Here is a 25247-nt window from a genome sequence, read left to right as displayed (position 1 = left end):
TCATTTACTGGAGCTTAGGAGGAGTACTCAGACAGAGAGTGCAGAATTTTGCTGATAGTATTAGTTAGTTATACTAGTGACTGACCAGTGACCACCAGTGCAGTTTTATATTATTTAATATAATCCGTTCTCTGCCTGAAAAAACGATACACAGTGACTCAGTCACATACCATATCTGTACTCAGCCCAGTGTGCTGCTGCATCATCTATGTATAATATCTGACTGTGCTCACACAGCTTAATTGTGGGGGAAACTGGGGAGCAGTTAGGTTATAGCAGGAGCCAGGAGTACATATTAAAATTAAACAGTGCACACTTTTTTTCTGCAGGAGTGCCACTGCCAGTGTGACTGACCAGTGACCTGACCACCAGTATATAGTATACTATATTGTATTGTGAATGTCTGCCTGTAAAAGTTAAACACACGTCGTGTGACTTGTGTGGTGTTTTTTTATTCTATAAAATAAAAAACTCATTCTGCTGACAGACAGTGTCCAGCAGGTCCGTCATTATATAATATATACCTGTCCGGCTGCAGTAGTGATATATATATATATTTTTTATATCATTATTTATCATCCAGTCTCAGCAGACACAGTACGGTAGTTCACGGCTGTAGCTACCTCTGTGTCGGCACTCGGCAGTCCATCCATAATTGTATACCACCTACCCGTGGTTTTTTTTTTCTTTCTTCTTTATACATACTACATCTCATTATCATCCAGTCTATATTAGCAGCAGACACAGTACAGTACGGTAGTCCACGGCTGTAGCTACCTCTGTGTCGGCACTCGGCAGTCCGTCCATAATTGTATACCACCTACCCGTGGTTTTTTTTTTCTTTCTTCTTTATACATACTACATCTCATTATCAACCAGTCTATATTAGCAGCAGACACAGTACGGTAGTCCACGGCTGTAGCTACCTCTGTGTCGGCACTCGGCAGTCCATCCATAATTGTATACCACCTACCCGTGGTTTTTTTTTCTTTCTTCTTTATACATACTACATCTCATTATCATCCAGTCTATATTAGCAGCAGACACAGTACAGTACGGTAGTCCACGGCTGTAGCTACCTCTGTGTCGGCACTCGGCAGTCCATCCATAATTGTATACCACCTACCCGTGGGTTTTTTTTCTTTCTTCTTTATACATACATACTACATCTCTTTATCAACCAGTCTATATTAGCAGCAGACACAGTACGGTAGTCCACGGCTGTAGCTACCTCTGTGTCGGCACTCGGCAGTCCATCCATAATTGTATACCACCTACCCGTGGTTTTTTTTCTTTCTTCTTTATACATACATACTACATCTCTTTATCAACCAGTCTATATTAGCAGCAGACACAGTACGGTAGTCCACGGCTGTAGCTACCTCTGTGTCGGCACTCGGCAGTCCGTCCATAATTGTATACCACCTACCCGTGGTTTTTTTTTCTTTCTTCTTTATACATACATACTACATCTCTTTATCAACCAGTCTATATTAGCAGCAGACACAGTACAGTAGTCCACGGCTGTAGCTACCTCTGTGTCGGCACTCGGCAGTCCATCCATAATTGTATACCACCTACCCGTGGTTTTTTTTCTTTCTTCTTTATACATACATACTACATCTCATTATCATCCAGTCTATATTAGCAGCAGACACAGTACAGTACGGTAGTCCACGGCTGTAGCTACCTCTGTGTCGGCACTCGGCAGTCCATCCATAATTGTATACCACCTACCCGTGGTTTTTTTTCTTTCTTCTTTATACATACATACTACATCTCATTATCATCCAGTCTATATTAGCAGCAGACACAGTACAGTATGGTAGTCCACGGCTGTAGCTACCTCTGTGTCGGCACTCGGCAGTCCGTCCATAATTGTATACCACCTACCCGTGTTTTTTTTTCTTTCTTCTTTATACATACATACTACATCTCTTTATCAACCAGTCTATATTAGCAGCAGACACAGTACGGTAGTTCACGGCTGTAGCTACCTCTGTGTCGGCACTCGGCAGTCCATCCATAATTGTATACCACCTACCCGTGGTTTTTTTTTTCTTTCTTCTTTATACATACTACATCTCATTATCATCCAGTCTATATTAGCAGCAGACACAGTACAGTACGGTAGTCCACGGCTGTAGCTACCTCTGTGTCGGCACTCGGCAGTCCATCCATAATTGTATACCACCTACCCGTGGTTTTTTTTTCTTTCTTCTTTATACATACATACTACATCTCATTATCAACCAGTCTATATTAGCAGCAGACACAGTACGGTAGTCCACGGCTGTAGCTACCTCTGTGTCGGCACTCGGCAGTCCGTCCATAATTGTATACCACCTACCCGTGGTTTTTTTTTCTTTCTTCTTTATACATACATACTACATCTCATTATCATCCAGTCTATATTAGCAGCAGACACAGTACAGTACAATAGTCCACGGCTGTAGCTACCTCTGTGTCGGCACTCGGCAGTCCATCCATAATTGTATACTAGTATCCATCCATCTCCATTGTTTACCTGAGGTGCCTTTTAGTTGTGCCTATTAAAATATGGAGAACAAAAATGTTGAGGTTCCAAAATTAGGGAAAGATCAAGATCCACTTCCACCTCGTGCTGAAGCTGCTGCCACTAGTCATGGCCGAGACGATGAAATGCCAGCAACGTCGTCTGCCAAGGCCGATGCCCAATGTCATAGTACAGAGCATGTCAAATCCAAAACACCAAATATCAGTAAAAAAAGGACTCCAAAACCTAAAATAAAATTGTCGGAGGAGAAGCGTAAACTTGCCAATATGCCATTTACCACACGGAGTGGCAAGGAACGGCTGAGGCCCTGGCCTATGTTCATGGCTAGTGGTTCAGCTTCACATGAGGATGGAGGCACTCAGCCTCTCGCTAGAAAAATGAAAAGACTCAAGCTGGCAAAAGCAGTAGCACCGCAAAGAACTGTGCGTTCTTCGAAATCCCAAATCCACAAGGAGAGTCCAATTGTGTCGGTTGCGATGCCTGACCTTCCCAACACTGGACGTGAAGAGCATGCGCCTTCCACCATTTGCACGCCCCCTGCAAGTGCTGGAAGGAGCACCCGCAGTCCAGTTCCTGATAGTCAGATTGAAGATGTCAGTGTTGAAGTACACCAGGATGAGGAGGATATGGGTGTTGCTGGCGCTGGGGAGGAAATTGACCAGGAGGATTCTGATGGTGAGGTGGTTTGTTTAAGTCAGGCACCCGGGGAGACACCTGTTGTCCGTGGGAGGAATATGGCCGTTGACATGCCTGGTGAAAATACCAAAAAAATCAGCTCTTCGGTGTGGAACTATTTCAACAGAAATGCGGACAACAGGTGTCAAGCCGTGTGTTCCCTTTGTCAAGCTGTAATAAGTAGGGGTAAGGACGTTAACCACCTCGGAACATCCTCCCTTATACGTCACCTGCAGCGCATTCATAATAAGTCAGTGACAAGTTCAAAAACTTTGGGTGACAGCGGAAGCAGTCCACTGACCAGTAAATCCTTTCCTCTTGTAACCAAGCTCACGCAAACCACCCCACCAACTCCCTCAGTGTCAGATTCCTCCTTCCCCAGGAATGCCAATAGTCCTGCAGGCCATGTCACTGGCAATTCTGACGATTCCTCTCCTGCCTGGGATTCCTCCGATGCATCCTTGCGTGTAACGCCTACTGCTGCTGGCGCTGCTGTTGTTGCTGCTGGGAGTCGATGGTCATCCCAGAGGGGAAGTCGTAAGACCACTTTTACTACTTCCACCAAGCAATTGACTGTCCAACAGTCCTTTGCGAGGAAGATGAAATATCACAGCAGTCATCCTACAGCAAAGCGGATAACTGAGGCCTTGGCATCCTGGGTGGTGAGAAACGTGGTTCCGGTATCCATCATTACTGCAGAGCCAACTAGAGACTTGTTGGAGGTACTGTGTCCCCGGTACCAAATACCATCTAGGTTCCATTTCTCTAGGCAGGCGATACCGAAAATGTACACAGACCTCAGAAATAGAGTCACCAGTGTCCTAAAAAATGCAGCTGTACCCAATGTCCACTTAACCACGGACATGTGGACAAGTGGAGCAGGGCAGGGTCAGGACTATATGACTGTGACAGCCCACTGGGTAGATGTATGGACTCCCGCCGCAAGAACAGCAGCGGCGGCACCAGTAGCAGCATCTCGCAAACGCCAACTCTTTCCTAGGCAGGCTACGCTTTGTATCACCGGTTTCCAGAATACGCACACAGCTGAAAACCTCTTACGGCAACTGAGGAAGATCATCGCGGAATGGCTTACCCCAATTGGACTCTCCTGTGGATTTGTGGCATCGGACAACGCCAGCAATATTGTGTGTGCATTAAATATGGGCAAATTCCAGCACGTCCCATGTTTTGCACATACCTTGAATTTGGTGGTGCAGAATTTTTTAAAAAACGACAGGGGCTTGCAAGAGATGCTGTCGGTGGCCAGAAGAATTGCGGGACACTTTCGGCGTACAGGCACCACGTACAGAAGACTGGAGCACCACCAAAAACTACTGAACCTGCCCTGCCATCATCTGAAGCAAGAAGTGGTAACGAGGTGGAATTCAACCCTCTATATGCTTCAGAGGTTGGAGGAGCAGCAAAAGGCCATTCAAGCCTATACAATTGAGCACGATATAGGAGGTGGAATGCACCTGTCTCAAGCGCAGTGGAGAATGATTTCAACGTTGTGCAAGGTTCTGATGCCCTTTGAACTTGCCACACGTGAAGTCAGTTCAGACACTGCCAGCCTGAGTCAGGTCATTCCCCTCATCAGGCTTTTGCAGAAGAAGCTGGAGACATTGAAGGAGGAGCTAACACGGAGCGATTCCGCTAGGCATGTGGGACTTGTGGATGGAGCCCTTAATTCGCTTAACAAGGATTCACGGGTGGTCAATCTGTTGAAATCAGAGCACTACATTTTGGCCACCATGCTCGATCCTAGATTTAAAGCCTACCTTGGATCTCTCTTTCCGGCAGACACAAGTCTGCTGGGGTTGAAAGACCAGCTGGTGAGAAAATTGTCAAGTCAAGCGGAACGCGACCTGTCAACATCTCCTCCTTCACATTCTCCCGCAACTGGGGGTGCGAGGAAAAGGCTCAGAATTCCGAGCCCACCCGCTGGCGGTGATGCAGGGCAGTCTGGAGCGACTGCTGATGCTGACATCTGGTCCGGACTGAAGGACCTGACAACGATTACGGACATGTCGTCTACTGTCACTGCATATGATTCTCCCAACATTGAAAGAATGGTGGAGGATTATATGAGTGACCGCATCCAAGTAGGCACGTCACACAGTCCGTACTTATACTGGCAGGAAAAAGAGGCAATTTGGAGGCCCTTGCACAAACTGGCTTTATTCTACCTAAGTTGCCCTCCCACAAGTGTGTACTCCGAAAGAGTGTTTAGTGCCGCCGCTCACCTTGTCAGCAATCGGCGTACGAGGTTACATCCAGAAAATGTGGAGAAGATGATGTTCATTAAAATGAATTATAATCAATTCCTCCGCGGAGACATTGACCAGCAGCAATTGCCTCCACAAAGTACACAGGGAGCTGAGATGGTGGATTCCAGTGGGGACGAATTGATAATCTGTGAGGAGGGGGATGTACACGGTGATATATCGGAGGATGATGATGAGGTGGACATCTTGCCTCTGTAGAGCCAGTTTGTGCAAGGAGAGATTAATTGCTTTTTTTTTGGGGGGGGTCCAAACCAACCCGTCATATCAGTCACAGTCGTGTGGCAGACCCTGTCACTGAAATGATGGGTTGGTTAAAGTGTGCATGTCCTGTTTATACAACATAAGGGTGGGTGGGAGGGCCCAAGGACAATTCCATCTTGCACCTCTTTTTTCTTTTCTTTTTCTTTGCGTCATGTGCTGTTTGGGGAGGGTTTTTTGGAAGGGCCATCCTGCGTGACACTGCAGTGCCACTCCTAGATGGGCCCGGTGTTTGTGTCGGCCACTAGGGTCGCTTATCTTACTCACACAGTCAGCTACCTCATTGCGCCTCTTTTTTTCTTTGCGTCATGTGCTGTTTGGGGAGGGTTTTTTGGAAGGGCCATCCTGCGTGACACTGCAGTGCCACTCCTAGATGGGCCCGGTGTTTGTGTCGGCCACTAGGGTCGCTTATCTTACTCACACAGTCAGCTACCTCATTGCGCCTCTTTTTTTCTTTGCGTCATGTGCTGTTTGGGGAGGGTTTTTTGGAAGGGACATCCTGCGTGACACTGCAGTGCCACTCCTAGATGGGCCCGGTGTTTGTGTCGGCCACTAGGGTCGCTTATCTTACTCACACAGCGACCTCGGTGCAAATTTTAGGACTAAAAATAATATTGTGAGGTGTGAGGTATTCAGAATAGACTGAAAATGAGTGTAAATTATGGTTTTTGAGGTTAATAATACTTTGGGATCAAAATGACCCCCAAATTCTATGATTTAAGCTGTTTTTTAGGGTTTTTTGAAAAAAACACCCGAATCCAAAACACACCCGAATCCGACAAAAAAAATTCGGTGAGGTTTTGCCAAAACGCGGTCGAACCCAAAACACGGCCGCGGAACCGAACCCAAAACCAAAACACAAAACCCGAAAAATTTCCGGCGCTCATCTCTAGTAATATCCATGTCAAGAATGGATATTACATATTGCTTTTAATTCATTTTGCTGTCTCTGAGTGCCAGTTATTTATGGCTATATATATCTATATCTATCTGTCTGTCTATTATAATATTCTTGTGGACGTGTCATGTTATCTCCACGGGACGCCGTTGGGGCTCATTCACGCATGGCAGACTAGAAGGCACAAGAATTGCAAGCCTACTTTAAGGTAAGGCACATGTTCTGTCTTGAAAAGAGGACGTTGTCCTGAAATGTTGTCTGGTGGTGGATATGAGACTCTGAGTGTGCCATATCTTTCTTTTTTTCTGTAGTATTTAGTTTACATTGACTGCTAATATATGGTGCTAGGCACGCCCAGTAGGTGGGGCTAGACATGCCGCTCCAGTCGTGCACCCCCTAATAAAATGTGCTGCACACGCCTATGCTGGCTGACCCATACTGGAAATGGGCAGGACGGGGAGCATAATGCCACGATTCACAAGTCTATGAGGAGGTGGTGGAGTCAATATGTGGCAAATTATTTGGGCATTCCCCCCACTTCATAGACCCATGCCATTACAGTGTGATGGGGCGGAGCCTACTGATAAGAGCATCATCAGCAACTAGCTGTATCTCCCCTCGGGACTTTCACAGAGCAGGTTCAAGAATCAAGTGTACTGTAGACAAGTATGGTTGACCCCAAATTTAGCTACAGATGTCCTGATATGTCCAGCTCGTACCATCTGCATACAATATTTAGAAACCTCTGTAATTATTGCTATCTTGATCTTTAGAGTTGAGCTCTTCATCTATCAATGAAGACATTTTCACAAAAACGGCTGCAATATGGCATAAATAATGTGGGGTTGGGATCGGCTGACCGGCGGTCGGGATTCCAGCAGTCAGCATACCGACGCCGGGATCCCGTCTGCCTGAATGCCGGCAGGGGGATGAGTGCAATGAAGCCCCTTGCGGACTCGCTGTAATCGCCACGCTGCGGGCTTGGTGACTCGCTGCGCTCCCCACAGATTCTGTTCTCCCTGCCGGCATTCTAGCGGTCAGAGGATCCCGGCATCGATATGCTGACCGTGACCGCCAGAATCCCTACCGCCGGGATCATAACTACATCCCAAATATACAGGTAAATTACTCTGCGTCCTAGTTCTGTGCTTTGTACTTTTATACTCTGTCCCTGTAGTTTGATAATGATGTGGCAGATAGTACAGCTGTATACACATTAAAAAAGGGAAGCCAGTGACTGCCTCGTCTACTATGATTCCATGGAATGTCTCCCATCCTCTATCACTCAGCCTTCACAAGCGCCCTTCACACTCATTTCTCTGACGTCCTAAGTGGATGCTGGGACTCCGTAAGGACCATGGGGAATAGCGGCTCCGCAGGAGACTGGGCACAACTAAAAGAAAGCTTTAGGTCTAGCTGGTGTGCACTGGCTCCTCCCTCTATGACCCTCCTCCAGACTTCAGTTAGAATCTTGTGCCCGGCTGAGCTGGATGCACACTAGGGGCTCTCCTGAGCTCCTAGAAAAGAAAGTATATTTTAGGTTTTTTATTTTCAGTGAGATCTGCTGGCAACAGACTCACTGCTACGAGGGACTAAGGGGAGAAGAAGCGAACCTACCTGCTTACAGCTAGTTTGGGCTTCTTAGGCTACTGGACACCATTAGCTCCAGAGGGATCGAACACAGGGCCCGACCTCGATCGTCCGGTCCCGGAGCCGCGCCGCCGTCCCCCTTACAGAGCCAGAAGCAAGAAGAGAAAATCGGCGGCAGAAGACTTCGGTCTTCACCACTGCAGCTGTGCGCCATTGCTCCTCATGCACACCTCACACTCCGGTCACTGATGGGTGCAAGGCGCTGGGGGGGGGGGGGGGGGGGCGCCCTAAGCAGCAATATTAATACCTTGGCTGGCAAAAAATCACAATATATAGTCCTAGAGGCTATATATGTGAAAAATACCCCTGCCAGGATCCATAAAAAAGCGGGAGAAAGTCAGCCGAAAAAGGGGCGGGGCTATCTCCCTCAGCACACTGGCACCATTTTTCCCTCACAGCTCTGCTGGAAGGATCGCTCCCAGGCTCTCCCCTGCAGTTTCAAGACTACAAAGGGTAAAAAAGAGAGAGGGGGCACTAAATTTAGGCGCAGCAGTATAAGCAGCTATAAGGGAAAATCACTCAGTTATAGTGTTCATCCCTGTGTTATATAGCGCTCTGGTGTGTGCTGGCATACTCTCTCTCTGTCTCCCCAAAGGGCTTTGTGGGGTCCTGTCCTCTGTCAGAGCATTCCCTGTGTGTGTGCGGTGTGTCGGTACGGCTGTGTCGACATGTTTGATGAGGAGGCTTATGTGGAGGCGGAGCAGATGCCGATAAATGTGATGTCAGCCCCTGCGGGGTCGACACCTGAGTGGATGGTTATGTGGAAGGAATTACGCGACGGTGTCGACTCCTTACATAAAAGGTTTGACGACATACCAAATATAGGACAGCCGGCTTCTCAGCCTGTGCCTGCCCAGACGTCTCAAAAGCCATCAGGGGCTCTAAAACGCCCGCTACCTCAGATGGCAGACACAGATGTCGACACGGATACTGACTCCAGTGTCGACGACGATGAGACTAATGTAATTTCCAATAGGGCCACACGTTACATGATTGAGGCATTGAAAAATGTGTTGCACATTTCTGATGTTACCCCAGGAACCACAAAAAAGGGTATTATGTTTGGAGAGCAAAAACTACCAGTAGTTTTTCCTCCATCTGAGGAATTAAATGAAGTGTGTGAAGAAGCGTGGGCTTCCCCCGATAAGAAACTGGTAATTTCTAAAAGGTTACTAATGACGTACCCTTTCCCGCCAGAGGATAGGTCACGTTGGGAAACATCCCCTAGGGTGGATAAAGCGCTCACACGCTTGTCAAAGAAGGTGGCACTACCGTCTCCGGATACGGCCGCCCTAAAGGAGCCTGCTGATAGGAAGCAGGAGGCTATCCTGAAGTCTGTATATACACACACAGGTATTATACTGAGACCAGCTATTGCTTCAGCATGGATGTGCAGTGCTGCAGCTGCGTGGTCAGATTCCCTGTCGGAAAATATTGATACCCTAGACAGGGACACTATATTGCTAACCGTAGAGCATATTAAAGACGCAGTCTTATACATGAGAGATGCACAGAGGGATATTTGCCGGCTGGCATCTAAAATAAGTGCAATGTCCATTTCTGCCAGGAGAGGGTTATGGACTCGGCAGTGGACAGGTGATGCAGATTCTAAAAGGCACATGGAAGTTTTGCCTTATAAGGGTGAGGAGTTGTTCGGGGATGGTCTCTCGGACCTCGTTTCCACAGCAACAGCTGGGAAGTCAGCATTTTTACCCCATGTTCCCTCACAGCCAAAGAAAGCACCGTATTATCAGATACAGTCCTTTCGGCCCCATAAGGGCAAGCGGGTTAAAGGTGCGTCCTTTCTGCCCAGAGGCAGAGGTAGAGGGGAAAAAGCTGCAGCCTACAGCCAGTTCCCAGGAGCAAAAGTCCTCCCCCGCTTCCTCCAAGTCCACCGCATGACGCTGGGGCTCCACAGGCGGAGCCAGGTACGGTGGGGGCCCGTCTCAAAAACTTCAGCAATCAGTGGGCTCGCTCACGGGTGGATCCCTGGATCCTTCAAGTAGTATCTCAGGGGTACAAGCTGGAATTCGAGACGTCTTCCCCCCCGCCGTTTCCTCAAATCTGCCTTGCCAACAACTCCCTCAGGCAGGGAGGCAGTGCTAGAGGCAATTCACAAGCTGTATTCCCAGCAGGTGATAGTCAAGGTGCCCCTCCTTCAACAAGAACGGTTTGTGTTTGTGGTACCGAAACCGGACGGTTCGGTGAGACCCATTTTAAATTTGAAATCCTTGAACACATATATAAAAAAATTCAAGTTCAAGATGGAATCGCTCAGGGCGGTTATTGCAAGCCTGGACGAGGGGGATTACATGGTATCACTGGACATCAAGGATGCTTACCTGCATGTCCCCATTTACCATCCTCACCAGGAGTACCTCAGATTTGTGGTACAGGATTGTCATTACCAATTCCAGACGTTGCCGTTTGGTCTATCCACGGCACCGAGGGTATTTACCAAGGTAATGGCCGAAATGATGATACTCCTTCGAAAAAAGGGAGTTTTAATTATCCCGTACTTGGACGATCTCCTGATAAAGGCGAGGTCCAGGGAGCAGTTGTTGGTCGGGGTAGCACTATCTCGGGAGGAGCTACAACAGCACGGTTGGATTCTAAATATTCCAAAGTCACAGCTGGTCCCTACAACACGTCTACTGTTCCTGGGGATGGTTCTGGACACAGAACAGAAAAAAGTGTTCCTCCCGGAGGAGAAGGCCAAGGAGCTGTCACCTCTAGTCAGAGGCCTCCTAAAACCAAAACAGGTGTCGGTGCATCACTGCACGCGAGTCCTGGGAAAAATGGTAGCTTCCTACGAAGCAATTCCATTCGGCAGGTTCCATGCAAGAACTTTTCAGTGGGACCTGTTGGACAAGTGGACATCGCATCTTCAGATGCATCGGCTGATAACCCTGTCTCCAAGGACCAGGGTGTCTCTGCTGTGGTGGCTGCAGAGTGCTCATCTTCAAGAGGGCCGCAGATTCGGCATACAGGACTGGGTCCTGGTGACCACGGATGCCAGCCTTCGAGGCTGGGGGGCAGTCACACAGGGAAGAAACTTCCAAGGACTATGGTCAAGTCAGGAGACTTCCCTACACATAAATATTCTGGAACTGAGGGCCATTTTCAATGCCCTAAGTCAGGCAAAACCCCTGCTTCAAAACCAGCCGGTACTGATCCAGTCAGACAACATCACGGCAGTCGCCCATGTAAACCGACAGGGCGGCACAAGAAGCAGTACGGCGATGGCAGAAGCCACAAGGATTCTCCGATGGGCGGAAAATCACGTGTTAGCACTGTCAGCAGTGTTCATTCTGGGAGTGGACAACTGGGAAGCAGACTTCCTCAGCAGGCACGACCTCCACCTGGGAGAGTGGGGACTTCATCCAGAAGTCTTCCAACTGATTGTAAACCGTTGGGAAAGGCCACAGGTGGACATGATGGCGTCCCGCCTAAACAAAAAGCTAGAAAGATATTGCGCCAGGTCAAGAGACCCTCAGGCGATAGCTGTGGACGCTCTAGTGACACCGTGGGTGTACCGGTCGGTTTATGTGTTCCCTCCTCTTCCTCTCATACCCAAGGTACTGAGGATAATAAGGAGAAGAGGAGTAAGAACTATACTCATTGTTCCGGACTGGCCAAGAAGAGCTTGGTACCCGGAACTTCAAGAAATGATCTCAGAGGACCCATGGCCTCTGCCACTCAGACAGGACCTGCTGCAGCAGGGGCCCTGTCTGTTCCAAGACTTACCGCGGCTGCGTTTGACGGCATGGCGGTTGAACACCGGATCCTGAAGGAAAAGGGCATTCCGGAGGAAGTCATTCCTACGCTGATTAAAGCTAGGAAAGAAGTGACCGCAAACCATTATCACCGCATTTGGCGAAAATATGTTGCGTGGTGTGAGGCCAGGAAGGCCCCAACGGAGGAATTTCAGCTGGGCCGTTTTCTGCACTTCCTACAGTCAGGGGTGACTATGGGCCTAAAATTGGGTTCCATTAAGGTCCAGATTTCGGCTCTATCGATTTTCTTCCAGAGAGAACTGGCTTCACTACCTGAAGTTCAGACTTTTGTTAAGGGAGTGCTGCATATTCAGCCCCCTTTTGTGCCTCCAGTGGCACCTTGGGATCTCAACGTGGTGTTGGATTTCCTAAAGTCACATTGGTTTGAGCCACTTAAAACCGTGGAATTAAAATATCTCACGTGGAAAGTGGTCATGCTGTTGGCCTTGGCTTCGGCCAGGCGTGTGTCAGAATTGGCGGCTTTGTCATGTAAAAGCCCTTATCTAATTTTCCATATGGATAGGGCAGAATTGAGGACTTGTCCCCAGTTTCTCCCTAAGGTGGTATCAGCTTTTCATTTGAACCAACCTATCGTGGTGCCTGCGGCTACTAAAGACTTGGAGGCTTCCAAGTTGTTGGATGTAGTCAGGGCCCTGAAAATGTATGTTTCCAGGACAGCTAGTGTCAGGAAAACTGACTCGTTGTTTATCCTGTATGCACCCAACAAGCTGGGTGCTCCTGCTTCAAAGCAGACTATTGCTCGCTGGATCTGTAGTACGATTCAGCTTGCACATTCTGCGGCTGGACTGCCGCATCCTAAATCAGTGAAAGCCCATTCCACGAGGAAGGTGGGCTCTTCTTGGGCGGCTGCCCGAGGGGTCTCGGCTCTACAACTTTGCCGAGCAGCTACTTGGTCGGGGTCAAACACATTTGCTAAATTCTACAAGTTTGACACCCTGGCTGAGGAGGACCTAGAGTTTGCCCATTCGGTGCTGCAGAGTCATCCGCACTCTCCCGCCCGTTTGGGAGCTTTGGTATAATCCCCATGGTCCTTACGGAGTCCCAGCATCCACTTAGGACGTCAGAGAAAATAAAATTTTACTCACCGGTAAATCTATTTCTCGTAGTCCGTAGTGGATGCTGGGCGCCCATCCCAAGTGCGGATTGTCTGCAATACTTGTATATAGTTATTGTTTAACTAAAGGGTTATTGTTGAGCCATCTGTTGAGAGGCTCAGTTATTGTTCATACTGTTAACTGGGTATAGTATCACGAGTTATATGGTGTGATTGGTGTGGCTGGTATGAGTCTTACCCGGGATTCAAAATCCTTCCTTAGTGTGTCAGCTCTTCCGGGCACAGTATCCTAACTGAAGTCTGGAGGAGGGTCATAGAGGGAGGAGCCAGTGCACACCAGATAGACCAAAATCTTTCTTTTAGTTGTGCCCAGTCTCCTGCGGAGCCGCTATTCCCCATGGTCCTTACGGAGTCCCAGCATCCACTACGGACTACGAGAAATAGATTTACCGGTGAGTAAAATCTTATTTTATTCCCCCAAGCCTACAATCCTCCCTAATTCTCCAGCTTCTGCAATCCCCAAAGTTCCAGTCAATGCAATTGCCTTTCCCTTAATGTACCACCCTTAGACCGGATACTCACTACAACATGTAATCCGGCCAACGACTCGACCGATGGGACGAGATGTCCGTCGGCCATGGGTGTAGCAAGGATGGCTCCGGGTGCCAGAAAAGTTTGTGGGCGCGCCACCGCCTGCACTCTTCCTCCACCCACTATACCGCGGCCCGCTGTACTGGCAGCCGCAGAGCAGGAGGAGGACAAGCATAGGGGCACACACTGACTCGAACTCAGTGACTACAGTAGGTAGGGAACAGGGCAGGTCAGAGGCGGCAGCAGGAGACACTGACAGCCAGCACATGCCGGAGTTTTGCTGCCCTCTTTATATGTCTCGCTGTCTGCTTGTAGCTGTGCAGCAGGGTTACTTTTGTCCTGTTACACCACTCTCTGCCCCAGCTGCTGCAGTACCTCATTCTGACCCAGCTTCTGCAGCACCTCTCTCTGCCCTGGCTGCTGCAGCACATCGTACTGCCCCAGCTGGTTCAGCACCTCTCTCTGATCCGGCTGTTGCAGCACCCCTCTCTACATTGGTGATGCAGCACATCTGTCTGCCCCAGCTGATGCTGCAGCACCTCTCTCTGCATATGAAGCTGCAGAGTAACACGTATATGCGGCTCTACTGTGGTGTAACGTGTAATTGGGGCTCTACTGTGTGGTATATAAGGGGTACTACTGTGTGGTGTAATGTGAATAACGGACACTACTGTGGTGTAATGGGAATAACGGCAATACTATAGGGTAATGTGAGTACCGGCCAGGGACGTGCAGTCAGGGGAGGCAGTGCCTCCCCTGTGATTAATCATTAAAATAATATAAAGAAGATACTTATGACACATATTCTGTGTCATAAGTTTATTCTTTATGTAATTCTAATAATTTCTCTGACGTCCTAGTGGATGCTGGGAACTCCGTAAGGACCATGGGGAATAGCGGCTCCGCAGGAGACTGGTCACAACTAAAAAAAGCTTTAGGACTACCTGGTGTGCACTGGCTCCTCCCTCTATGACCCTCCTCCAGACCTCAGTTAGAATCTTGTGCCCGGCTGGGCTGGATGCACACTAGGGGCTCTCCTGAGCTCCTAGAAAAAGAAAGTTTATTTTAGGTTTTTTATTTTCAGTGAGATCTGCTGGCAACAGACTCACTGCTACGAGGGACTAAGGGGAGAAGAAGCAAACCTACCTGCTTGCAGCTAGCTTGGGCTTCTTAGGCTACTGGACACCATTAGCTCCAGAGGGATCGAACACAGGGCCCGACCTCGATCGTCCGGTCCCGGAGCCGCGCCGCCGTCCCCCTTACAGAGCCAGAAGCATGAAGATGGTCCTGAAAATCGGCGGCAGAAGACTTCGGTCTTCAACAAGGTAGCGCACAGCACTGCAGCTGTGCGCCATTGCTCCTCATGCACACCTCACACTCCGGTCACTGATGGGTGCAGGGCGCTGGGGGGGGGGGGGGGGGGGCGCCCTGAGCAGCAATATTAACACCTTGGCTGGCAAAATAATCACAATATATAGTCCTAGAGGCTATATATGTGAAAAATACCCCTGCCAGGATCCATAAAAAAGCGGGAGAAAGTCCGCCGAAAAAGGGGCGGGGCTATCTCCCTCAGCACACTGGCGCCATTTTCTCTTAACAGTGCAGCTGGAAGACAGCTCCCCAGGCTCTCCCCTGTAGTTTTCAGGCTCAAAGGGTTAAAAAGAGAGGGGGGGCACTAAATTTAGGCGCAAATCTGTGTATTATAGCAGCTATAAGGGAAAAATCACTGTGGGTAGTGTGAATCCCTGCATTATATAGCGCTCTGGTGTGTGCTGGCATACTCTCTCTCTGTCTCCCCAAAGGACTTTGTGGGGTCCTGTCCTCAGTCAGAGCATTCCCTGTGTGTGTGCGGTGTGTCGGTACGGCTGTGTCGACATGGTTGATGAGGAGGCTTATGTGGAGGCGGAGCAGATGCCGATAAATGTGATGTCTCCCCCTGTGGGGCCGACACCAAAGTGGATGGATAGGTGGAAGGTATTAACCGACAGTGTCAACTCCTTACATAAAAGGCTGGATGACGTAACAGCTGTGGGACAGCCGGCTTCTCAGCCCGCGCCTGCCCAGGCGTCTCAAAGGCCATCAGGGGCTCAAAAACGCCCGCTACCTCAGATGGCAGTCACAGATGTCGACACGGAGTCTGACTCCAGTGTCGACGAGGTTGAGACATATACACAATCCGCTAGGAACATCCGTTGCATGATCTCGGCAATGAAAAATGTGTTACACATTTTTGACATTAACCCAGGTACCAAAAAAAAAAGGGGTTTTATGTTTGGGGAGAAAAAGCAGCCAGTGTTTTGTTCCCCCATCAGATGAGTGAATGAAGTGTTTGAAGAAGCGTGGGTTCCCCCGATAAGAAACTGGTAATTTCTAAAAAGTTACTGATGGCGTACCCTTTCCCGCCAGAGGATAGGTCACGTTGGAAGATATCCCCTAGGGTGGATAAGGCGCTCACACGTTTGTCAAAAAAGGTGGCACTGCCGTCTTAGGATACGGCCACTTTGAAGGAGCCTGCTGATAAAAAGCAGGAGGCTATCCTGAAGTCTGTATATACACACTCAGGTACTATACTGAGACCTGCAATTGCCTCAGCATGGATAGTGCTGCTGCAGCGTGGTCTATTACCCTGTCAGGACAGGGATACTATTTTGCTAACCATAAGAGCATATTAAAGACGTCGTCTTATATATGAGGGATGCACAGAGGGATATTTGCCGGCTGGCATCCAAAATTAATGCAATGTCCATTCTGCCAGGAGGGTATTAGAGACCCGGCTGTGGACAAGCGATGCTGACTTTAGAAGGCACATGAAGATTCTGCCTTATAAGGGTGAGGAATTGTTTGGGGATGGTCTCTGGGACCTCGTATCCACAGCAACAGCTGGGAAGGAAAAAATTTACCTCAAGTTTCCTCACAGCCTAAGAAAGCACCGTATTATAAGGTACAGTCCTTTCGGCTTCAGAAAAGCAAGCGGGTCAAAGGTGCTTCCTTTCTGCACAGAGACAAGGGAAGAGGGAAAAAGCTGCACCAGACAGCCAGTTCCCAGGATCAAAAATTTCCCCCCGCTTCCTCTGAGTCCACCGCATGACGCTGGGGCTACACAGGTGGAGCCAGGTGCGGTGGGGGCGCATCTCGGGAACTTCAGCGACCAGTGGGCTCGCTCACAGGTGGATCCCTGGGTTCTGCAAGTAGTATCATAGGGATACAAGCTGGAGTTCGAGGCGACTCCCCCTCGCCGTTACCTCAAATCAGCCTTGCCTGCTGCCCTCGAGGAGAGGTAGTACTGGCGGCAATTCACAAGCTGTACTTCCAGCAGGTGATAATCAAGGTACCCTTCCTTCAACAAGGAACAAGGTCGGGGTTACTATTCCACAATGTTTGTGGTACCGAAACCAGACGGTTCGGTGAGACCCATTCTAAAATTGAAATCCTTGAACACTTATATACGAAGGTTCAAGTTCAAAATGGAATCGCTCAGGGCGGTTATTGCAAGCCTGGACGAAGGGGATTACATGGTATCACTGGACATCAAGGATGCTTACCTGCATGTCCCCATTTACCCTCCTCACCAGGAGTACCTCAAAATTGTGGTACAGGACTGTCATTACCAATGCCAGACGTTGCCGTTGGTTTGTCCCCGGCACCGAGGGTATTAACCAAGGTAATGGCCGAAATGATGATACTCCTTCGAAAAAAGGAAGTTATAATTATCCCGTACTTGGACGATCTCCTTATAAAGGCGAGGTCCAGGGAGCAGTTGTTCGTCGGAGTACCACTATCTCGGGAAGTGCTACAACAGCACGGCTGGATTCTGAATAGTCCAAAGTCGCAGCTGGTTCCTACGAAGCGTCTACTGTTCCTGGGTATGGTTCTGGACACAGAACGGGAAAAAGGGTTTCTCCCGGAGGAGAAGGCCAAGGAGTTGTCATCTCTAGTCAGAGACCTCCTAATACAAATACAGGTGTCGGTGCATCAATGCACGCGAGTCCTGGGAAAGATGGTAGCTTCTTACGAAGAAATTCCATTCGGCAGGTTCCATGCAAGGATCTTCCAGTGGGATCTGTTGGACAAGTGGTCCGGGTCGCATCTTCAGATGCATCGGCTGATAACCCTGTCTCCAAGGGCCAGGGTGTCGCTGTTGTGGTGGCTGCAGAGTGCTCATCTTCTAGAGGGCCGCAGATTCGGCATACAGGACTTGTCCTGGTGACCACGGATGCCAGCCTTCGAGGCTGGGGGGCAGTCACACAGGGAAGAAACTTCCAAGGACCATGGTCAAGTCAGGAGACTTCCCTACACATAAATATTCTGGGACTAAGGGCCATTCACAATGCCCTAAGTCAGGCTAGACCCCTGCTTCAACACCAGCCGGTGCTGATCCAGTCAGACAACATCACGGCGGTCGCCCATGTAAACCAGCAGGGCGGCACAAGAAGCAGGATGGCGATGGCAGAAGCCACAAGGATTTTCCGATGGGCGGAAAATCATGTGTTAGCACTGTCAGCAGTGTTCATTCCCGATGTGGACAACACGACCTCCACCCGGGAGAGTGGGGACTTCATCCAGAAGTCTTCAAAATTATTGTACACCATTGGGAAAGGCTACAGGTGGACATGATGGCGTCCCGCCTCAACAAAAAGCTAAAAAGATATTGCGCCAGGTCAAACCCTCAGGCGATAGCTGTGGACGCTCTGGTAACACCGTGGGTGTACCAGTCGGTGTATGTGTTCCCTCCTCTGCCTCTCATACCCAAGGTACTGAGAATACTAAGAAGGAGAGGAGTAAGAACTATACTCGTGGTTCCGGATTGGCCAAGAAGAGCTTGGTACCCAGAACTTCAAGAAATGATATCAGAGGACCCATGGCCTCTGCCGCTCAGACAGGACCTGCTGCAGCAGGGGCCCTGCCTGTTCCAAGACTTATCGCCGCTGCGTTTGACGGCATGGCGGTTGAACACCGGATCCTAAAGGAAAAAGGCATTCTGGAGGAAGTCATTCCTACGCTGATTAAGGCTAGGAAAGATGTGATCGCAAAATATTATCACCGCATATGGCGAAAATATGTTGCTTGGTGTGAGGCCAGGAAGGCCCCAACGGAGGAATTTCAACTGGGTCGATTTCTGCACTTCCTACAGTCAGGAGTGACTATGGGCCTAAAATTGGGTCCCATTAAGGTCCAGATTTCGGCTCTGTACATTTTCTTCCAAAAAGAACTGGCTTCACTGCCTGAAGTTCAGACTTTTGTTAAGGGAGTGTTGCATATTCAGCCCCCGTTTGTGCCTCTAGTGGCACCGTGGGATCTCAACGTGGTGTTGGATTTCCTGAAGTCGCATTGGGTTGAGCCACTTAAATCCGTAGAGCTAAAATACCTCACGTGGAAAGTGGTCATGCTGTTGGCTTTGGCGTCGGCCAGGCGTGTATCAGAATTGGCGGCTTTGTCATGCAAAAGCCCTTATCTGATTTTCATATGGATAGGGCGGAATTGAGGACTCGTTCCCAATTCCTTCCTACGGTGGTTTCAGCTTTTCATGTGAACCAACCTATTGTGGTGCCTGCGGCTACGTGGGACTTGGAGGACTCCAATTTACTGGACGTAGTCAGGGCCCTGAAAATATATGTTTCCAGGACGGCTGGAGTCAGGAAAACTGACTCGCTATTTATCCTGTATGCACCCAACAAGCTGGGTGCTCCTGCTTCTAAGCAGACTATTGCTCGCTGGATCTGTAGCACGATTCAACTTGCACATTCTGCGGCTGGACTGCCGCACCCTAAATCTGTAAAGGCCCATTCCACGAGGAAAGTGGGCTCTTCTTGGGCGGCTGCCCGAGGGGTCTCGGCTTTACAACTTGCCGAGCTGTTACTTGGTCGGGTTCAAACATTTTTGCAAGAGTCTACAAGTTTGATACCCTGGCTGAGGAGGACCTTGAGTTTGCTCATTCGGTGCTGCAAAGTCATCCGCACTCTCCCGCCCGTTTGGGAGCTTTGGTATAATCCCCATGGTCCTTACGGAGTTCCCAGCATCCACTAGGACGTCAGCCAAATAAGATTTTACTCACCGGTAAATCTATTTCTCGTAGTCCGTAGTGGATGCTGGGCGCCCATCCCACGTGCGGATTGTCTGCAATACTTGTATATAGTTATTGCCTAACTAAAGGGTTATTGTTATGAGCCATCTGTTAGTGAGGCTCAGTTATATTTCATACTGTTAACTGGGTATAATATCACGAGTTATACGGTGTGATTGGTGTGGCTGGTATGAGTCTTACCCGGGATTCCAAATCCTTTCCTTATTGTGTCAGCTCTTCCGGGCACAGTATCCTAACTGAGGTCTGGAGGAGGGTCATAGAGGGAGGAGCCAGTGCACACCAGGTAGTCCTAAAGCTTTTTTTAGTTGTGCCCAGTCTCCTGCAGAGCCGCTATTCCCCATGGTCCTTACGGAGTTCCCAGCATCCACTACGGACTACGAGAAATAGATTTACCGGTGAGTAAAATCTTATTTTTCCTGGTTTAAATGTGTTTGGGAGGCACTGCTATCAGTGCCTCCCAAACATAATGGAAACGGGACTGAGCTGGGGGGCGGGACCAAACTTGGGCTGTAAAAGCCCATTCAAAAAGATAGGCAAAGCGGCACTTCTACAAGTGCCTCGCTGACAGGGACACCACCCCCATGTCAGCGAGGCACCTGTGATTGGACAGCGGATCCAGTGCTGGATCTGCTGTCCAATCCCACACATGCGGCGCTGGAGGTGGCGGGTCCCGGCGGTGAGTGTCGCTGGAGGTAGGCGGGAGTGCGGCTCTCCCCCGACCTCCTCCGTCTTCCTGCTGACCAAAGCGCCGTGATGTGCGGCTCTCCCCCTCCTCCACCCTCCCGCTGACCGGAGCGGCTCTCCCCAGCAGCAGCAGAGGTACTGTTTGTGTGTGTTGTGTGTGTGTGTGTGTCCAGCAGCAGCAGGTAGGGGGGGGGGGGGGTCGTCCAGCAGCAGCAGCAGCGGTAGTGTGTGTGTGTGTGTCCAGCAGCAGCAGGAGTGTGTGTGTGTGTGTGTGGGGGGGGGTGTCCAGCAGCGGTAGTGGTTGTGTGTGTTGTGTGTGTGTCCAGCAGCAGCAGGTAGGGAGGGGTGGGGGTCGACCAACAGCAGCAGAGGTAGTGTGTGTGTGTGTGTGTGTGTGTGTGTGTCCAGCAGCAGCAGGTGAGTGTGTGTGTGTGTGTGTGTGGGGGGGGGGGGGGGGGTCCAGCAGCAGCAGCAGAGGTAGTGGTTGTGTGTGTCCAGCAGCAGCCGGTAGGGGTCGTCCAGCAGCAGCAACAGCAGAGGTAGTGTGTGTGTGTGTGTCCAGCAGCAGCAGGTGTGTGTGTGTGTGTGTGTGTGTGGGGGGGGGGGGCAGCAGCAGCAGGTAGGGAGGAGGGGGTGTGTGTGCAGCAGCAGGTAGGGGTGTGTGTGTGTGTGTGTGTGTGTGTGTGTGTGTGCAGCAGCAGGTAGGGGTGTGTGTGTGTGTCATTATGGGGGGGGGGGGTGTCCAGCAGCAGCAGAGGTAGTGTTTGTGTGTGTCGTGTGTGCGTCCAGCAGCAGCCGATAGGGGTGGGTGGGGGGGGGGGGGTGTCGTCCAGCAGCAGCAGAGGTAGTGTGTGTGTGTGTGTGTGTGTGTGTCCAGCAGCAGCAGGTGTGTGTGTGGGGGGGGGGGGGGGGGAGGGGAGGGTGTCCAGCAGCAGGTAGGGGGGAGGGTGTGTGTGTGCAGCAACAGGTAGGGGTGTGTGTGTGTGTGTGTGTGTGTGTGTGTGCGTGCGTGCGTGCGTGTGTGTGTGTGTGTGTGTGTGTGTGTGTGTGCAGCAGCAGGTAGGGGTGTGTGTGTGGCATTATGTCCCTGGCTAGTGGAGCCCGGTGCTGGTTTTAAAAATACGGGGGACCCCTACATCTTTTGTTCCCCGTATTTTTGGAACCAGGACCGGACTAAGAGCCCGGTGCTGGTTGTCTAAATACGGGAATCCCTGTCCAATTTCCCCCCCAGTATTTAAACAAGCAGGACCGGCTCAAAGGTTATACTTAGGAGGGGGGACCTCACGCATTTTTTTTTTTACATTTTTTTTTAACCCATTCAGACCCTCCTCCATTAAGTTAATGGAAGCCCTGGACAAAAAAAATTGCATTCATGCCCTCCTCCCACTCCCTTCCCAGTCCCAAACACTATTTTTTTTTTTTTTTTCTATAAAAATGTACAATATACAACAAGTATGATGAGCAGGCAGGCAGCGGGCATTAGCAGCATCGGACTGAGATGCAAATTAGTGTCGGAGGGCTGGGTCAGTTGATGGTGGGCGAGTTTGTAAGCCATTGGCGGTGGCAGCGGGCATTGGCTCAGCGGCAGTAGGGGTCATCGGCAGGATGCGGCGTACATTATGGCTGTAGTGCCTCACCAGCCACTGACCTCACCGCACGCCACTGGTACCGGCAATACGATGTGGTGTAATGTGAATAACGGACACTACTGTGGTGTAATGTGAATAACGGCAATACCGTGTAGTGTAATGTGAATAATACAATACTGGGTGGTGTAATCTTAATTGATACTATTCTGTGGCCATGTCTATTCCCCATGAAGCCACATTTTTGTAGCACGCTTTCAGAGCGCACTGCCGCTATTTTAAACATGGGGCGCCCAAAGTAAACTTTTCTTCCTGAGATCCACAAGGTTTAGAACCGGCCCTGTCACCAATTTAGGATTTTTGTTAAAAAAAAAAAGAAATGCTACATTTTTCAAATGTAACAAGCACCCATTCAAGTACAGGAGAGGGGGTGCCGAAACATACCCTTATTTCAGGCACCATGGCACCTTGCTACACCTCTGCTGTCAGCTGTACACATTCAATGGTATTGTGAACTATATCGTTCATGGCCGCATTCAGCTGTATTGTGTTGGGTGCGGGATCATCCCTTCTGATATGCTGAACATCAAATCAGAGGGCGGCAGGGTGCTTTAGTGGGTACACATTGGACGATATGTACGATATGTCAGTCTGATCTGAGTGATCAGATGATATACAGTTTAATGTGTACTACCCTTAGTTTCTCTAGAATGTAAGCTCTTGCGAGAACGGCCCTCTCTAAACTGCGCGTTATATTTACGTAAAGTCGTAAACTTGATCTATATCTCTCCAGTCTGATCACCCATATACTATGTAATTTTGCTGTATGATCCATCCCTATGTATGTGCTATGGAACCCATGTGGCGCTATATATAAATAAAATGCAATAATAATAATAGTCTCAGACATTTTTGCCTCTTCTCAGGAAGAAAGAAAAAGAATAAACCTGCGCCACTTCCCGGGCCTTGGGTGAGCAAGCTACATCTGGGTGATAATGGGATTGATGCAAAGGGGAAGGAACGAGAGACCGGGGTGCTGGAGTTCTCCCAGTTACTGAGCAGGTACAGTAAATGCATAATCAGAAGTATATTAGTAGATATATATATATATATATATATATATATATAATTTTTTTTGTATGTACATACATATATGTATACACATACATATATGTATACATATACTGTACACATGTATATGTATACACACACACATATATATATATATATATATATATATATATGTATACACATACATGTATGAACAAATATACATATAATAGTAACTTGCTTTTAGAGTAGTGGACAGAAAGCAGCGATCAGAGCCGCAAGTGTGAGGCAGTGGAAGGAAAATTAAGGCATGCTTATGGCAGAGATAGTAGTAGGAGCAGAGAACGAGGTCCCTGTCCGTGAAGGCTTATAATTTAAGAGGGAAAGCAGTAACTGTGAGTGCATTAGGTGGTTGATAAGTTCTTTATGTAGAGGCGAGTCTAAAGGTCCACATACACTAGAGCAGGGGTAGCCATCCCTGGTCCTCGAGAGCTACCAACAGTTCACGTTTTCCAGGTTTCCTCACAGAATCACAAGTGGAGTAATTAGCTCCATCTGTGGATCTTTTAAATGTGTCCGTGAGTAATGAGTACACCTGTGCTCCTGCTAGAAGGTCGAGAAAACGTGAACTGTTAGTAGCTCTAGAGGGCTAGGGTTGGCTACCCCTGCACTAGAGCGATATCGTACCATTTAGAATGATATCAACGCATCGGGCCGATGTAAAACGAGTAAATGGACCACATTGTGTGTGGTCCACTTACGATTACAATCTGAGGTATGCTCCCGGGGGTCGTAAGCAGGGTTTTCAGATCTTACCTGCAGCAGGTAAGATCTGGCCCTATCGCTTTCGATGATGTGCTTTAACATTGAGTGAGGTGACGTGGACTCACAAACAATATCATGAGTCCAGGAGCTGCCGGCGGCTGATGGGGGATTGAAGGGGTATCGCTTGCGACGGAGCACATGTGATACCTCGTTTAAGTGTATGGGCACCTTTTAGGGGCTCGTTTGAAAGTGTGCTTTAAAAGAGTCTGACAGGGCTAAGGATTGAGTTCCAGAGCAGTGGGGCAGCACAAGAGAAAACTTGGAGTAAGACAAGGTCAACAGAGCAGAGGTGAGGCAGCGTGAGGTGTATGAGCAAGGAGATCAGGAGGGAATATGTACAAAAATGAGGTTGGAGGTGTATGAGCGAGTGAAGTCATTGAGACCTTTATACAGTATGTGAGTATGAGAATCGGGAATATGTCCAAAAATGAGGTTGGATATGTAGGAGCGAGTGGAGTCATTGAGACCTTTATATGTAAGTATCAGAATCTTGAAATGTACTTTGAGGTGGATAGGGAGTTAAGAAAGCAGGTGGTTGAGAGGTGAGGCCAACACAGAGTGGTAAGAGAAGTAGATGAGATGGGCAGCTGCATTAATGATAGAAGTGCAGAGGCAGGTCAGAAAGGAGAAGGTTACAGTAGTCTAGGCAGGAAATCACAAGTGCACAGATAAGAGTTTTGGAGAGTTACATGCTTCCTATTGCTTACTCTGATGTAAGATTATATATATACCGTTTTGAGTGAATAAAATCGCTTTTTATCCAAAAGCATCTTTTCTTTCTCTCATGTATTTACTTAGTATATTCGATTGATAACTGGCAGAGACTGGAAGAAAATTGGTTTTAGCACAACATGGGGAATATATCAAAATCAATCAATCAATCCTCAGTTATATAGTAACATATGAGCAATATCAGTGGCAAACGCAGGATTTCTAGAGGGGGGTTCACAAATCCTGGACCTTATTCAGAGATGGACGCAGATCATTGCATACACAGCAAGATCTGCGTCCATCTCCTCACATGTTGGGGGCTGCCCAGCATGTGTGACACCACTTCACAATGCATCTGCAATTACATTGCGGACGCATTGAACTCTGGTTGACCCCTGTGGTGCGCCATCACTTTTTTTAATCAGAGCGGCCCCAGAAACTCTCCCAGCACGCCCTGGGTTCGGCCTGTCATGCCCCCACCCAATGCCGCGTTGCCGCCCCGCGAACACCAGCCAGGATGCAGCCGCAATGTTTGAGGCCATGCAGGCGCAATGCAGATGCTGCG

General features: G+C 49.0%; 1 protein-coding gene across 1 annotated transcript in view; it reads left to right on the top strand.

Annotated features, from left to right (window-relative positions):
• Positions 1-25247, top strand: part of LOC134911229 (uncharacterized) — a 107916-nt gene that overhangs the window by 57624 nt on the left and 25045 nt on the right. Inside the window, exon 8 of the mRNA XM_063919533.1 lies at positions 23023-23158. Within this exon, the coding sequence (XP_063775603.1) occupies positions 23023-23158 (136 nt within the window). The remainder of the gene's footprint in view (positions 1-23022; positions 23159-25247) is intronic.

Source organism: Pseudophryne corroboree, chromosome 4 (assembly GCF_028390025.1).
Source record: "Pseudophryne corroboree isolate aPseCor3 chromosome 4, aPseCor3.hap2, whole genome shotgun sequence".
NCBI lineage: Eukaryota > Metazoa > Chordata > Amphibia > Anura > Myobatrachidae > Pseudophryne > Pseudophryne corroboree.
Note: the sequence above shows the minus strand (reverse complement) of the source record. Positions and strands in the feature narration are given on the sequence as shown.